We start from the raw sequence: 17,384 nt of genomic DNA on the forward strand, positions 1-17,384 counted from the left end.
GTTATACCAGATTAACGGAAATAATCTCAGCTAACTGACGATACAAACCATGTTTACCAAAACAAAACACAAGTCTCATAAGAAGCATCTAAATGACCCCTGAGCGAAAAATGCTAACGGACATTGGCACAGATCTCAAGATAAAAGTACCCTTATTACTTATCGTAGCTGCACATACAAGATATCCGATTAAAGCTGAGACTCCATAGATTATGTAGGTACATAGTGTCATCACTGAGTGATCCGGACTCGCGACAGGGGAAGCAAATACAGTCATCACAACACGTACCTTCACAGAGCTTCTAGGGAGATCGTCTCACCGCCGTAGCTGTCAATCTGATCAAAATACGTGTTCAATGGCATTAAAATGAGAAAAAACGCGGCTGAATCGGTTAATCCATAGGTTTTTAACGTCTATGTATAAAAAAATTATTGAATTTATAATCCATCATTCCATTTTAATGTAAAAATCGGAGAGCAAATGCTAGCTGCTAATGGTTGCCACCACAGCTAGCTGCTGCTTCCGGTCAAGCAGCAGTCTCAGTGAGATATAAATATATAAATATCTTTGCGTTTTGGACTAACTTTAAAATATTCCCATGCTTTTGAAGACCTAGGGCGAGATGTTTTCGTTTGAGGGCTTCGTGCGCAATCCTGTGAGGAGGAGTTGGTAGCCGTTTCAGTCTCCATTGTGTTAGAAGTGCGATTGCGAACTGCTTGTTGCTTTGGGTGACCCACGTGTGTGTGGCGACCATATATACAGTCTATGGTGGCTACGCGTCGACGCGGAAATATGTCGTCGACGATATTTTGAAGTCGACGCGTCGCTACAGCACTAGTGTGTACGTACCCCCCCCTAAGTCCAATCAGCCTCAACACCACTGTATCAAATTCCCTTCCAACTGCCTTTCAAGATACAATGTGGCTCCTATTTAACATGCACTGAGTCAACTTCCCCTGCGTGGCCTTTTGTTGAGTGTGTGTCTATCTGTGAGCATGCGTGCATCATGAAGAAGAAAAAAAGTGAACGGGGCCCCTCAGTGAGGCCTGGTGGCTCTGTGGCCCCTGGCTGGGTTAGCAACATTAGCATGTAGCCTGGAGAGAAATTCTGCTGCAGACGGGTGACCACCATCATTTGTCATCATTGACCTTTTCTCTCTCTCTCTCTCTCTCTCTCTCTCTCTCTCTCTCTCTCTCTCTCTCTCTCTTCTCTCTCTCTCTCTCTCTCTCTCTCTCTCTCTCTCTCTCACTCACACACACAGTGTAAAAGCTAATAAGTGAAAAGGTCTTGAAGGAGAAAAAAAAAGACAGAGATGGATGGGAAGATAATGAGAGGAGGGCAAGAGGGGGCAATGAGTTGCAGATGCACACTGCACACACACACACACACACACACACACACACACACACACACACACACACACGGTCCCACCCCTTCTGCCATCTCAGCTGCTGTTTCAAAACAAGACATATAACCCTTTGACCTTCCAGTCTCTTTGTGGTCATGGTGATTTGTTTTTGTTGACTCCAAAGAGGTTGTGCTGGCACTCGATTGTGTTGCACCCAATAGATGGTGCAGGGGTGAAACATTGTTTTAGGATGACCAGTAAGTAAGCCTTGCAAGGGCTCCCCGAAAAAGATCAAATACGATTTTTCCATTATATTTTTGGATTATTGCAGAAAATAAACTGAACTTTAATGATTAAAGTGAAATGCTTACATTAGGCTATAAAGGAACTACAGCACGGTCACATGACTTCACGTCGACACCGCTAAGCTAAAGGCGGCTAATGTTGGGCGTGATGACGTTTCGTAGTACTACAATATATGGTGTATATTTTATTTTTGGGATCATGCAGCCCTACTTCAAATCATAAAATAAGAAACACAATAAAACGATGCTCCAAAATGAAAGGCCGTCTGCCTCTCAGTTTGAAAAGGTGTTGTTTTTCACCATCTACCCTTATTGGTTGTTGTGACAAATGGAAAAGAAACATGTCCATAGTGAGGAGGTTGCATTAACCCTGAGGTCATTGGTTGATTTGTTGATGCAATGCATTGTTCTTCTTACCCTGAAACTTAATATGTGTTTCTCCTCCTGTTTTCTCTCTCAGGCCTTTGGGAACGCCAAGACCGCCCACAACAACAACTCCAGCCGCTTTGGAAAATTCATCCAGGTGAATTACCTGGAAAGTGGAGTAGTCAGAGGGTGAGTCATGAACAGGGGATATGTGTGTGTGTAACGGGGTGTGTGTGTGTCCTTGCAACCAACCACTGAAAACTAGGTCTCACACAGCCTTCATCTGCAGTATAGCACCATACAGGGATATGCACACTGTTTCTGTGTCCTCTTCCTGTTTGTCAACACAGTCTTCTCTGTGTGTGTGTGTGTGTGTGTGTGTGTGTGTGTGTGTGTGTGTGTGTGTGTGTGTGTGTGTGTGTGTGTGTGTGTGTGTGTGTGTGTGTGTGTGTGTGTGTGTGTGTGTGTGTGTGGTGTGTGTGTGTGTGTGTGTGTGTGTGTGTGTGTGTGTGTGTGTGTGTGTGTGTGTGTGTGTGTGTGTGTGTGTGTGTGTGTGTGTGTGTGTGTGTGTGTGTGTGTGTGTGTGTGTGTGTGTGTGTGTGTGTGTGTGTGTGTGTGTGTGTGTGTGTGTGTGTGTGTGTGTGTGTGTGTGTGTGTGTGTGTGTGTGTGTGTGTGTGTGTGTGTGTGTGTGTGTGTGTGTGTGTGTGTGTGTGTGTGTGTGTGTGTGTGTGTGTGTGTGTGTGTGTGTGTGTGTGTGTGTGTGTGTGTAAACTTTCGACCACCAGCATGTGCTTCCTTTTTCTCAGCAGTCAGTCTCTGGTTAGCACTGTATTAAAGTGTTCAGCTGTGTCACTTCCTCAACAGGAGAGAAGCAGCTGCTCGGTAGGGAGTCTTAAAAAAGACAACGTGTTATGCTGTAGTTGGGGAAGATTTAAAAGCTGAAGAGCTACAAAGAATATACGGTACAATCAGGGTTACTATGGATCCTTAAAATGTCAAGGCATTGAACTCAATGATCTAATAATAAAGCGTTAATTGGTATAAAAATGTCTTAAATGAATCCTTTTCAGAAGCCCTAAAAATGAATAGGAAGTAAGATTTTCCCCCCTTTCTCTGCATTGTAAAATCTTAAAATTAATTGTTAACATCTGTTTTTTCAATTAATTAACTCTTGCATTAATGTTATCCAGATCTAGATTTTTTGTGTAAAATACGTTTTAAATTTGTTTTGTGGGTGGCATTAAAACTATAATCTGAATCTGTAAAAAAACCTGGGTACACCACTCAAACTCAATTGATCAATTAAACCGAAATGTATCTGATACAAATCAATGCAACCATTCAAGTGTCAAAGACTTCAAAAGAACATATGTTTAATAAATCACACATCTGTATCAGGGGTTTTTCTAGAAAACTATAGTATGAGGGTAATACTGTGGCGCTGATCTTGTACATAAGATATATAAAGTCTCCCAAGAACATAACGCCCGTATACAAGATGGCGCCACGGACGTAAACAACAACGCAACGTTGGAAGCTGTCTGACGTCTGATGGTCTATTTGACACGGTTTTCATATTTTTGGAGTAATTATACAGGTTTTGACGAACAGAAATATTGTTTTCTGGCATCACTTTAAAATGTTACGGGTCAAATCTGCATTTTGGTAAGTTGGAGCAGCAAAAACAAAACCCTGGAATTGATCAAGACGTTTAAATTAGTTAAATATATATGAGATGAATATTTACAGAAACAAATTATATAGACATTTAAGTGTAATAATATAGATCAGGTGAATAATAACACAAATATTTAAATTGATGTAGACAGTTCAATTGGATAATGATGTATACATGAGATGAAAATAGGCTAACAGGATGAGATTCCTGACTGGTGTGTATGGAGGAGTTTGGCTCTAGAAATAGATTGAATTGAAACGTGTAAATGCCTGTGGCGACAGCTGCTCCGCGCCGCACTAACTGGGCTTCCCCAACCTGATTATCCTCTAATGGCAGCAGATCTCATCATGCTCTATTCAATTGCTTACCCTCAGAAAGGTTTGTAATCCAATCAGCCGAGTTGATTTGAGCCCGCTGATGCTTTCCTGTGCTGCACACAGTGAACCCATTTGAACGAGGAAACGCTGAAAACTATGAATGGAATCCACCTGAAAGCATCACTGTATATGTTAGTGTATCCTGCAGGGAAGTATTGGCCTCATCACAGCTCTGTAGTCGGTAAGAAAGGCTGCCTGTGTCTGTCTCTCTGTCTCCAGTGGTGACATTCAGACAGTCGATAGAGGAGAGGAACAAAGGGAAGGCTGCGGTCGCTGTGCTAATCCTGAGCACTACCATGAAAGAAATTCACTTTGAAGGAGGTGTCAGTGAAAGATGTCTGAGCATGAACACATACTGTATGTGTTTATGCATGCGTTGTAAGGTTTCTCTTTGCCACACACTGACAGATATACTGTATAGAAAGTATGGCAGTAAGGCTCCTGTTAACGACTTTGGGGAGCTTTCAAATAACGCCTCATCATGCCTTAATGCCTTGAAATGCTTTTATAAACACACTGAAACTTGTATATGTCATGTTTATATGAGTCAATGAGACACGTTGTTGAAATGCATCCTGCAAAATGTGGTAAATAGGGTAAAAAAAACAACACATTTCTGGTGTATTTGCACAGGTGTGTTCGAGAGATTTTTTTTTTTTTTTTAAATAAACAAAACTAACATTAATTGGCACGGAGCCTTCTTCTGTTTTGAGAAAAGAAAATGTGTTTTAGTGACAGCTGCCTGGTGATTAGCTGCTCTCACTTTCTCGTTCTCGCAATGGAAACTAGCAAATTGGCTAGAGCTCCAGCAAATTGTACGTGATAGGCTGAGGGGCGAGACATCTCTAAGCGGTTGACCGACCACAACAGAGCCGGCCAGCTAACCAATCAGAGCAGACTGGGCTCTGGTTTCACAGGCAGTATGAGAGAAATAAAGAGCTGTTTGAACATTAAAGCACAAGTCACAGTAGAGACACTACATGTAATTATGAAACTGAAAATGAGCAGCCCTTTTAAGATATACAACACAGACGATAGGGAATTCTCCATATTTGAGAGGCTAAAAACTGCATTTTCTACAATTTGTATGTCAATTGACTTAACAATGAGTCTACTAATCATTGCAGCTTTAATCAATAAAAGTACTTTTCTGTAGAAGTTGCAGTGCATTGTATTGGGGGAAAAATATAACTCAATCTCGCAGATCTTTGCAGTAGATGTACAGTATGAACATGGTCTGAGTAAATGTGTCTACAGTTGTGGCTGCATTTTAAGCCAATGGTCACACACAACTATTTCTGTTTCTCACAACATCTATTTTCAGTGTGTCACGAGGACTGGCGTCAGCGCTGTTTTTGCGAATAAACTTCCCTTATAAAATCAGATTTAGACAACTTTACAGCCTCGGCCTGGTGTAGAAAATACCTCCTCTGCTTTTAGTGCAAATGTCATGACTGCCCCACACAGAAGCTTGGAAGCTCCCTCCATCTATAGCAAACAATACAATCAAAATGATTAATGCAGAAGCTGTTTGTTATGGTGCGTGTGTGGCTATGTGATCTGAACGCTTTGTTCACTCTTTGATTATTCCGACCATCTGTCCTCACTTCCCCTCCCGCTCCTCCCCTCACTTTTATCACCAGCCCACTTTCACATATGACCTACACACACACACACACGCACGCACACACACACACACACACACACACACACACACACACACACACACACACACACACACACACACACACACACACACACACACACACACACACACACACACACACACGCACACGCACCCACACAGCGGAGTGACCTTTGGTGTTAAGTGATTCATCCTCATTGTTTTTCCTCTTCCCTTTTTTCTTGTCATCTTCTATTACACCATCCCTCTCTTCTTCAGCTCGTATATAAACCAGCAGTTTTAACAACACTCCTCATTAAACGTCGCTGCATTGAATGCTAATGACATTCAGAATTGATTATGAGAATATTACGATTATTTATGAGATTATTTAAGACTTTTATAAGAGACTACAAGGCCTAGCTCTTGCCTACATCTTCAAACTACACAACCTGTAAACCAACAAAAGACCACTTACTGACGGCAATCAGACCAACACATGTTACTCTCAAAAATCTTGAATAAATAAGATATTATGTGACTATTATGACACATTTGTTAAAACGAGAAAGGTATCCTATTGACAATTGTGACCTTTAAAAATGCTAGAAAATCTAAAGACGCACAGGAAAAATTGCGTGTTAATTCTAACTATTGTGAAATATAATTGTAATGTCCATTTCGCTCTAAAAATCAGTGGCAGCAATTCTTTTATTGGATGATAATAAATGTGAATGTTGCAAAAATATGGAAGAAAATGTGTGCAATGTTCCTTCACCAGTTTTACATATGTATTCTCTTTCTTTCTGCCCAATAGTGCTGTGGTGGAGAAGTATCTGCTGGAGAAGTCTCGCCTGGTGTCCAGAGAGAAGAACGAGAGGTGAGGAGGGAGGGTCATTCTGGGTCTTGACCTCTGACCCCCGCTGACCTTCATGGGGCCTTCTGTACAAACAGTGGAACCCTCTGACGGGCGTAAATGAAGTTCAGCATGTGTCTTTGACTTTAAGATGTTCATCTGCCTAAACACACACACACACACACACACACACACACACACACACACACACACACACACATACCATGTATACATCACTTCAGGGGACATTACATTGACTTACATGCATTTCCTGGAGACTTATCCTAACCTTAACCATAACCAACACATGCCTAACCCTAACCCTTACCCTTACCCTAACCCTAACCCTTACCCTAACTCTAACCCTAACCCTAACCAAGTCTTCACCCTAAAATTAATGATTCCCCTCATGGGGACCTCCAATTTGTCCCCATAAGGGAAGCCAGTCCCCACACGTGACTATGTAAACAGATTTAGGTCCCCACAAGTATAGTAATGCTAGACCACACACACACACACACACACACACACTTTACTAACATATGCAGACACTGACACTCAACAGTGAGATGTTTTACACCTCGAGGATTGACTATGTACATACAGGGATCCTGCGAAACCCGTTAAGAAAAGTCACACAATTGGCTGATTCTTTTATCTATATCGACTTACAATAAGTGCAAAAACCAGAGAGATTCAAACTCCGAACAACAAGGAAAGTGCAGATATATTCACTTCTAGTCATAACATTGTAAGTGCTGGTGAATTAGTCACAAGGCCTAAACTCACTCTTCAAAGTGCTTTTTTAAATGTTGTGTTGCCAAGGTACAATCGAAACAGATGTGATTTCAGTTTGCGATGGAAGATATGCAGTTTCTGCTGTCAATGGGGAGCTCATTCCACCATTTAGGAACCAGGATAGCAAACAGACGTGTTTTTGAGGGGTACCTGGGGCCCACTCGCAGAGATGGAGTATACAAATATAACCTTAATTGGCACCGTTTAGGACAGAGAGTGAATACACATGCTGTATGAGAAACCAATGTGAGTTTGGAAAATTGCACAATATACATTTATTTTAGTAGACCTCAACAATGGAATTATGATCAGTAGAAATGGCCATGACACGGGACCTTTAAAGCATCAATAATCATAATCCGGTATTTTAAAATATGTATAAATCTCAAATGTGCGTCCTCTTATTCATGGCACCTTACGTAGTTTTGTATTCCAACACTTTCGATTTTTTTTAGTGCAGGACGTTTCATTGTAACAGAGTATTATTACTATTTAGTTTGGTTACTTTTACTAAAGGATCATGGTACTTCTTCCACCACTGTGCCTGTGTTCAAGTAGTAAGAGCGTTACTCATTACCGCTTCCTGTCCAGATTAGTTTTGTAATATTTAGTCACCTTCCACCACCTTACAGTTGCTGTTCACGGTGAATCTGAGTGACTCTCTGTATGAGGTAATGTTTCAGTGATAAGTGTGGAAACTCATTACTCCCGTGTGTTAATACAACAAAGCGTAGTCGCCTTTATTCCAACCTGCCCGCTGATAGCAGGAGTGGAAAACTGATATCACGGAACTCCAGACATTGTTTTCTTTCTATTAGTTATTACAATGTGTTGACTCTCGCTTTATCAGCCAAACGTAATCACCCCCTGAGTTGTAGCCATAAACATGGAGCTCATATCCACTGACAAAAGAACCAAATGGTGGCGGCATACAGGAAGGATTTCATTCTCTGAAGGGGTGATTCAATGATCTAATATCACATCGACACATATCAATATCTCTTCAGAAATACACCTTTGTTTTGATATGGTAAATAAACTGTACTCATATAGGTTATATATATATATATATTAGTGCTGTCAAAATTATCGCGTTAACGGCGGTAATTAATTTTTTGAATTAATTGCGTTAAAATATTTAACGCATTTAACGCATGTGCAGAATGGCCCGCCCCATACATGCCACCAGTGGCAGCGCCAGGGTATGGCTGGGATAGGCTACACCCATATGGGCTCAGAACAGTCTCATAATACACACATGCACACAGAAGGATTCACACTTGTATTTCCGGATCCATACTTGTGTTTTTCAATGCACACACAAATGTATTCCGTTTCATATACATGTAAATAAAATCCAAATACAGACAAAAGTTTTACGTATGTATTTTTGATCCTCACTTATTTGTTTCCCGTTTAAATCCTCTGAACCTGCAAACACAAACAGCTTTCTGTGCACGGATCGCTTTGCATTCGTGTGTGGGTTTTTTGAGACTCCCCTGACGGTCAGCCGATTCGTACTTGTAATTTTTTTATCTATAGCCAATCAGATGTCTCCTTCATTCTAAGCCAATCACATGAGCGCGCCCCCACGAGGGTAAGATTACTTCATATACGCATTTTGCGCAGGCCGGTCAGCTCGCTAAACAGAGGGCGGAGCATCAGGTGATCATGCAGAGCAGCATGTCTCCGTCAGACTCAGCAGCTGATCTGATCTCTCTCTCGCGTCCGGTTATACTTCACTCGCGTTTATGTCCATATCGATCAGATCCAGCTTTCCTGGTCGGCCTTTATAGAGAGCACCGATCAAACTATTAAGAGTGAATATCGGCCGATAATGACCGGCGGGGCTCCCCCCCGTTAACAGTCTAGCACTGGCTTCGTAGTGCACTGATCGATTAGGCTAAGCTAACCTGTAGCTGCTCCCTCCACACTCACAACAACTTCATACAGACATAAATAAAGCAGCTGTATTCGCCATACAGGAAACACACATTTAAAACGGGTTTGCCTGCCGTTTTTGTGTACACAAGCATTCATCAATGGTTTGGAAAGTGGCGCTGTACCTTAATAATATAAAGGCTTGTATTTGCGTGCATTTCCTGTTCGGAAAGTGGCGCTGTACTGAGAGTGGAGTGTGTCCTGAGATTAGCGCATGCAGGCAGGCTCCATGGAGCTGTCAGCTCCGGACTGCGCAAAATGCGTACATGAAGCGCTACGTCATGAACGCAATAAATCTACCCTCGTGGGGGCGCGCTCATGTGATTGGCTTAGAATTGAGGAGACATCTGATTGGCTATAGATAGAAATAATTACAAGTACGAATCGGCTGACCGTCAGGGGAGTCTAAAAAAAAACACACACGAATGCACAGCGATCCGTGCACAGAAAGCTGTTTGTGTTTGCAGGTGCAGAGGTTTTAAACGGAAAACAAATATGTGAGGATCAAAAATACATATGTAAAACTTTTTTCTGTATTTGGATTTTATTTACATGTATATGAAACGGAATACATTTGTGTGTGCATTGAAAAACACAAGTGTGAATCCGGAAATACAAGTGTGAATCCTTTTGCGGATCATGAAATACAAGTGTGAATCCTTCGTGTGTGTATTATGAGACTGTTCTGAGCCCATAACACCCATACCAAGAAATGGCTTAGCCCCACCATGAAAAATTATGTTAAAGTAAGCAAAATAAAGTCTGCCAACTCGCGCGGAGTAAATTGCAGAGACAGCTGTTAGTCAGATTGATTTCAGTAGCCACGGTTTTGAAAACTTTTGTCACGTAGTGATCGTCTTCTCAATAGAACATCTTTGATAACGGCGTGGTGTTGTTGCAGGAAGTCCCGACGGAGAATACTTTTGCTGTAGTACAGGGGTACACATAACTGGTACGCAGGTTATGTGCGTAATCTCTCTGAAATGCGTACCGTCACTTGTGTCACAAAGCGCATTTGCGTACCGACGTACTTGTGAAGCTTTTCCAGAAGGCGGTTAGATCACCGGACGACAGAGTCGGTCTCCGTGTGCACAGACAGGCTGCTGTTAACGTCGGTCTGTACAATTGTGCCAAAACTACGCCAACCGGCTGCGGAGGGAGACTTCCCCCCCCCTTCACTGGAGAACTGCGCTAAAACAGCTGATCACAACAGGCCGCAAGGTGAACCTCGAAACGTCCTTTAGAAAAGAAATCCCGCTCCACAGAAGTGGAACTACATAATCTTTAGTTCATAAAAAAGAACGAGTCATGCTTATCCACCAAAGAAAAGTTCGTCGCTAAAATTCCTGTCAATTCTTCTAGGCACGTAATTATTGGCTGAACTAGTCCCTTCAAAGCGTAATAATATCTTGGTCAAAAGTAGTGCCACGGTTTGTCACGTGATCGTGCTACACCAATTGGGTAGCTGCATATTGTCAACAGAAGTGAAAGATGGCCGCCTACATGGTTACGCTAAACCAGACCAAATGGATTCTAAACAGTGCTGTATGCTTGTTTTATGTCATGTTTTGTCATATGTCTTAATACATCACTAAGTGCGAGGTATTTGCGTTATATACGCGGTATTTGTGAGAGGTTTTACTATCTGGGAACAGAGTTGACCATCGAATCAACATTGGCTAGCAGCGTTTATCAGCCAACTCCAGCAACAACAACATTCCTGGACTACCATGTTCGCATCGCTAGGTTCATTGGCTGAGCTCGTGGATTATTCCATTAGACTGAGGACTTTTTGTCTGTCTGTTGTTATTGTTACCCTGTACACGTTAAATGCACTCTTACAATAAACATGACTTGATTTCATACATAGCTGCGTCCAAGAAGGTTAACTTGTTACGTTAAGTAATTTAGATCAATAAAATGCAGTACTTATACCAATGACCATTGATTCATTTATTTACTCATTCATCATATAATAATTTGATGAATTGCATTATTATTATTATAGATTATTATTATAGATATATATAGATTATTATAGATATATATAGATTATTATTATAGATATATATAGATTATTATTATAGATATATATAATATATATATATATATTATATTATTATTATTATTATTATTGTAATATGATAATATTGTATTTGTAACTTCAAAATCAATGCCACCGTTGTAAGCTTGTCCTGTACGTATTCCATCTTGTATTGGTAAAATAATCAACCTTGTCGTGCTTCACAGACGTAATATGCATGTAACAATGTTTGTGTGTTGATAATTTTGACTTTTTGAGACTTTCTGGTGCGTTTTCCTCGTCCCCGCTACTCGATGAAACCATGGCGGTCGCCAGTTTTTCCAAATCTGTTTGTTGATACCGGTATATGCAGCTACCCAATTGGTGTAGCACGATCACGTGACGGACCGTGGCACTACTTTTGACCAAGATATTATTACGCTTTGAAGGGACTAGTTCAGCCAATAATTACGTGCCTAGAAGAATTGACAGGAATTTTAGCGACGAACTTTTTTTTGGTGGATAAGCATGACTCGTTCTTTTTTATGAACTAAAGATTGTGTAGTTCCACTTCTGTGGAGCGGGATGAAACGATAACAGGGTTCACCTTATGGCCTAAACGTTCACACTCTGTGGTCACGAAGTACTCCACTAGCCGCCCCCCCCCCCCGTCGACTTTCCTGAAGTACTTCCCCGTTGATAGAAATCAACACGTAATGAATTAAGACCCCACGGTTTGATGATTGATAGGTGTGTGGGTTGTCTTTCATTTTGACATGCAAATATTTTTTATAATAAACATACATAGGCTACATACTGTATGTTAAATGGATATATCCGCCTTCTTTCATTTATCTTTCCATTCCCACAACAATATACATAAATAAATGGCAGATTTTGGACATAGTTCGAATGGTGATTAATCATGATTAATTCATTTTTAAGCTGTGATTAATCTGATTAAAAATTGTAATCGTTTGACAGCCCTAATATATATATATATACATACATCGACATGTCTGGGTGGGCTGGGATCCAACCCACAACCTTCTGATTCAGCCATAGTCGTGATAAGAGGTTCAAACTTACTGAAAACATATTGTTTTAAATGATGCACGTAAAACTGCTGTGACATCCCTACTCTGTCCTTGTTACCAAATGCATCTGTTAGAAAAGTGGAAGAATTTGGCAAATTCTCATCATCTAGAAATACTTCAATCAATATTTTAAAATACATCAAAGGATATCTGAAGTATACAAACATTTGTAGACACTTTTATATATTCTGTGGAATTTTGTGCTTACAATATCGGAAATGTTTTCATACCTACAGAGATCTACAATTTCATTCAAGCTAACGATCCATTTCTTAAAACACAGTATGATACGTTTAAAATAAAGAAAGTAATTACAGAGCTGGAAAAAAACTTGAAAAATCTCTGAGATTAAAGAGAAACGTGCAGAAAAATTGATAAAATAGCAGCATTTTCTTAAACTGTTGCTGTTTGTGTGGTGGCATTTCAGATGTAAAGCCTTCAGTGCATTTGAACCTTTACACCCCTAAAGATCTTTAATATCATCATGTGTCTTTTTTCCAGGAACTACCACGTGTTTTACTACCTGCTGTTGGGGGCTTCAGAGGAGGAGAGGAAGGAGTTCAAGCTGCTGCCGCCTGAAGAGTACTTCTACCTCAAGCAGGTACACACTTCATCCTCTTTCTCTTCCATATACAAATCTGAGTTATGACAGTTATTGTACCCTCTGTTCATCCGGCTCCACCCCCCATCGTGTTAATGCTGTAGCCTGTCGTTGCGTGTGATTTGACCTTTAAGGGGTGTGTGTGTGTGTGTGTGTGTGTGTGTGTGTGTGTGTGTGTGTGTGTGTGTGTGTGTGTGTGTGTGTGTGTGTGTGTGTGTGTGTGGTGGTGTGTGTGTGTGGTTGTGTGTGTGTGTTGTGTGTGTTGTGTGTGTGTGTGTGTGTGTGTGTGTGTGTGTGTGTGTGTGTGTGTGTGTGTGTGTGTTGTGTTGTGGGTGTGTGTGTGTGTGTGTGTGTGTGTGTGTGTGTGTGTGTGTGTGTGTGTGTGTGGTGTGTGTGTGTGTGTGTGTGTTGTGTGTGTGTGTGTGTGTGTGTGTGTGTGTGTGTGTGTGTGTGTGTGTGTGTCCTGTATTCAGCCTGTGAGCGTCTGAATGTTGCTGTATTCTCCCAGCTCTCTGCCACATGTGCTCTGCATGTTAATGAAGCAGTCTTTGTTCTCCCTCTCTCCTGTGTATCCCCCCTCTCTCCTGTGTATCCCCTGTATCTCCCCCCCTCTCCCCTGTATCTCCCCCCTCTCCCCTGTGTACCCCCCCCCCCTCTCTCCTCACCCTTCTCTTCATTCATGTGTTTTCGTTTGTTTGTCCAGTTCTGCTGTTTTCTTCATTTTCCATTGAAATGCACTGATTTGTTTCTGGTACGGAATATAAATCCTCCACACTAGGCTCTCCAATTCAAACAAAAAGTCAATACATCAAAGAAAGCCACTATATATATGTATATACACAAATAACAGTATTCTCTCAATTAATCAGAGGTCAGTTTTACAATTATAAAAATATCCTTTGTTAACCAAAATTAATCAAATCTATTTTTATTTTTTTAAATAGAACAAAGGAGAACCGCTTTCATAGTTTCTCCTTATAATAATACTACTTTAAACTATATATCATATTAATAAAATAATATATATAAATATTATATGATTATTTGTTTAAACTCTTATTCTAGAAGACAATATTTCATACATACAATCTTAAATACAAAAAAATACCAACAACATGCAACGAAATAAATAAGACAAGCAAAACAAATCACAAAACTGTTTCCCAAGTCTCCTCGCTAATCGTACTAATATTGCTTGGCTATATTTTATGAAATCTAACAAATAAAACGCTTAGAAAAATCTTAAAATACAGTACATTACCCTCCCTACCTTAAATATGGAGGACCCTCAATGTGAAAATGCAAAAAGACGTAGAAGTGGTCAGGGACGAGGTTCAGCTGTTTGGTAATCTGTTTCAAGTTTTGCTGTACATAACATTTACACCAGAATGAAACAAGATGGAAGCTAGAAAAGCATTTAAATAATGATGGAAGTATTTCACTTTCCTCCTCCAGTTGCTGCAGCTTTCATTCTCCACCTGAATAATGAACTAACATTTGATTCATTTTGTCTTGCAGCAAAACTTTAAGATCGAAGATGAGGAGGACCTTCGGCACGACTTTGAGCGTCTGCAGCAGGCGATGGAGATGGTGGGCTTCCTCCCCGCCACCAAGAAGCAGTGAGTGAACCAGAGACACTATATAAGACACTTAGGTTGCGTTTCAATTGTGAGTTTAGCTGAGGAACCTTCCTAGCTGAGGAGCTGAGGAACCTTCCTAACGGAGTGAAATGACCCGGAAGTCCCTCAGTGGCAGTCATGATAAGAGCCGTTCGAATTCTCTAGATGATAGGAAAGGAGCTTTGAAACTTCCTTTATAACCTCCTTTAGCTTAGGAAACACTGGACCTTCCTTTAGGAAAGAAAAGGAGAAAATGCTGTCCCACAATGCCTTGCGGCCGCAACATTTACCGTCACAACATTCGGCCGTTCACGGAAACAACCGATTAAGACCGAGAAATGATATCATGAAAGTTACGGTGCTTATTAAGCATTTTACAACTTATGTGATAGCTTGTTTTGAACGTGCATCACTATAATAATCAAAAGGAGAAATATGAACGTTACTTTCGTACTGAAAGGATCAAATACAGTCTCAGTGTTTACTGAGCTGTGTGGGTTTGAATGGTGATAGGCCTAGCACGTTTATAATAAATCCATTTCTATTTATTTGTAAATCTTTTCATATAACCATACGTATCGGGATTCATGTGGATTACGTGTGGACCATAATCATAAAGCATAAAACAACACCATAAGAGCACAGTAGTCACAGTAAAGTAGTCCGTCGTTCTTATTATACATCCATGTAGTCCGCTGTATAGAGAACTGTAGTTTCTCGCAGCAGACGCACATTTGTGACGGCCGCTGGCGCATCATTAATACGTCGGTAGTGCAGTCGGATTCTCAAAGCACCACAGTCTCTTTTCTGAAGTCCTTTTGTAATATATTTTTGTTTTGACATTTGGCAGCAAACAATTACACATTGTTTTTCAAGACATAGTAATCGTACATCTTAAGTTTGTCCGAAATGCCTTTTTCTTTTTTTTACACACAGATCAAATAAAAACAGTAAAAAGTACGAACAATACGAACATTAGGGAGTGATCACAGTAAAATCATTCATTTGAGGTTTTACGAAATCAGTCCACTTTCTCCATCGTGACACAAGTAGTTCCAGTTTGTGATTGACAGAGGATCCTCTCCACTTTGTAAATGTCCATCCATGTGTTTACAGTTGGGCTATCTGGTGATAACCACTTCTTTGTAAGAGCTTTTTTACTCGCCACCAGCAACAGATTTAATACATATTTGTCTTTTTTAGTCCATTCTTGAGGCGTGAGTCCAAAGAACAAAGAACTCTCCATGGGCATGACATTTGAAAATATCTTGTAAGGCTTTATGTATCTCTCTCCAAAAGAGAGTCCGCGGGGTCTTAAAAAGTATTACAAGTTGATAAATCAATTTAGCGAAAATTAAGCCTATTAAACGGCATTTCCCAAGGTGTCACATTTTGTAGCTTGTTTTCAATAAGTATATAAATGGTCCAGAGAGGTTGTATTCTACAGTCTGCCTGAATGTAATCATGGCGTAGGTGTGTAGTGTGATTCTGTGTAGTTTATTGATGGCATCCCGTTGGGTTTGACGTCATCTGAACAGGACGTCGCACGCTCACTGCTTGATAGCGCGGAAGGTCCGTTTACGCCGGTTGCTAAACAACATCGTTATGGAGAAATGCAAGTTAGCGTCCAAATGGTTGGAAGATAAGGAGGAAGGACAATTAATACTGTGTATAGTCAATGTGAGGTAAAGTGTGTCGCCAAGGTAACCGGTTAAAACTCAAAGTGGAGATGAGGTCTTAAAATGTATGGAAGGGTCTTGAAAGGTTTTACATTTGACTTCAGGATTCCTGCAGATACCCTGCCTAACAGGGCAGTCCCAGAAAACGTGATAATGATTTTCATTTGAATTTCCACATTTTCTCCAGCAGTCTGGAGTTACCACCATAGTGAGACTTCTGAGAGCTATAAAATATCTTATCAGGCTTTTCCAACCAACTCCCTCCGTTATGTGAACTGGTACATTTCCACTGATATTTCCATATTGTTGTCCATTCCTCCTCAGATATGATAACCCCGCCTCCTTCCTTCTCCCACTTGGATGAAGTCCTTTTGAATTCTCCTATCCACTATCCCTTAACCCCGTGACGTTTCACACAGATACAAAAATAAAAAGTAGAACAAAGAGGCCGTTTAGCACAACAATAGCTGCATCTGGTGGACTAATGCAGCGGTTTATTAGAAACACTGTGCAGCTGCAGCTCCATACAATGCCTCTATTCAGTCTAATAGTTATTGAAGATAAACAGATGATTGGACAGCAGCGTGTGCCGCTCTCTTCCTGTTGTCGTCATATGACTTCAGTCACTGTTTCTTACTCATTCTCTGTGACTGTGTTGCAGGATCTTCTCCGTGCTTTCTGCCATCTTGTATCTGGGCAACGTGACCTACAGGAGGAAGTCGACGGGGAGAGATGAGGGTCTGGACGTGGGACCCCCGGAGGTCCTGGCCACGCTCTCTGACCTGCTGATGGTAACTCACTTGGTGCAGGGTTGGGGAGGAAGTGATCATAGCATCCTTTGTAGCACAGCAGGGGCAAGTGGCAAGCACCTTTAAATACAATCAGATCAAATCTGTGATCAAACCAAAAAGGAATCTATTAAAGTATTAAAGTAGCACCAAGTGATAACAACAGTTTATATGTAATTAATAGGGCTGTCAGTCGATAAATATTTAATCGCGATTAATCGCACATTTTTGATCTGTTCTAAATGTTCCTTAGAGGAATATTATTTTAGTTTTTAATACTCT

General features: G+C 40.8%; 1 protein-coding gene across 1 annotated transcript; it reads left to right on the plus strand.

Moving 5' to 3' along the window:
- Positions 1 to 2,114: 2,114 nt before the first annotated feature.
- On the plus strand, positions 2,115 to 17,204 carry LOC117533537 (unconventional myosin-IXb-like; the record flags this gene model as incomplete). The annotated part of the gene is made up of 5 exons (XM_034197325.1): positions 2,115 to 2,209; positions 6,518 to 6,580; positions 12,917 to 13,016; positions 14,535 to 14,635; positions 16,976 to 17,204. Coding segments are annotated over 5 exons (573 nt in total), but the record flags the coding sequence as incomplete, so codon positions are not given.
- Between the last annotated feature and the right edge of the window lie 180 nt (positions 17,205 to 17,384).

This window comes from Gymnodraco acuticeps, unplaced genomic scaffold, assembly GCF_902827175.1.
Source record: "Gymnodraco acuticeps unplaced genomic scaffold, fGymAcu1.1, whole genome shotgun sequence".
In the NCBI taxonomy this organism is placed as follows: domain Eukaryota; kingdom Metazoa; phylum Chordata; class Actinopteri; order Perciformes; family Bathydraconidae; genus Gymnodraco; species Gymnodraco acuticeps.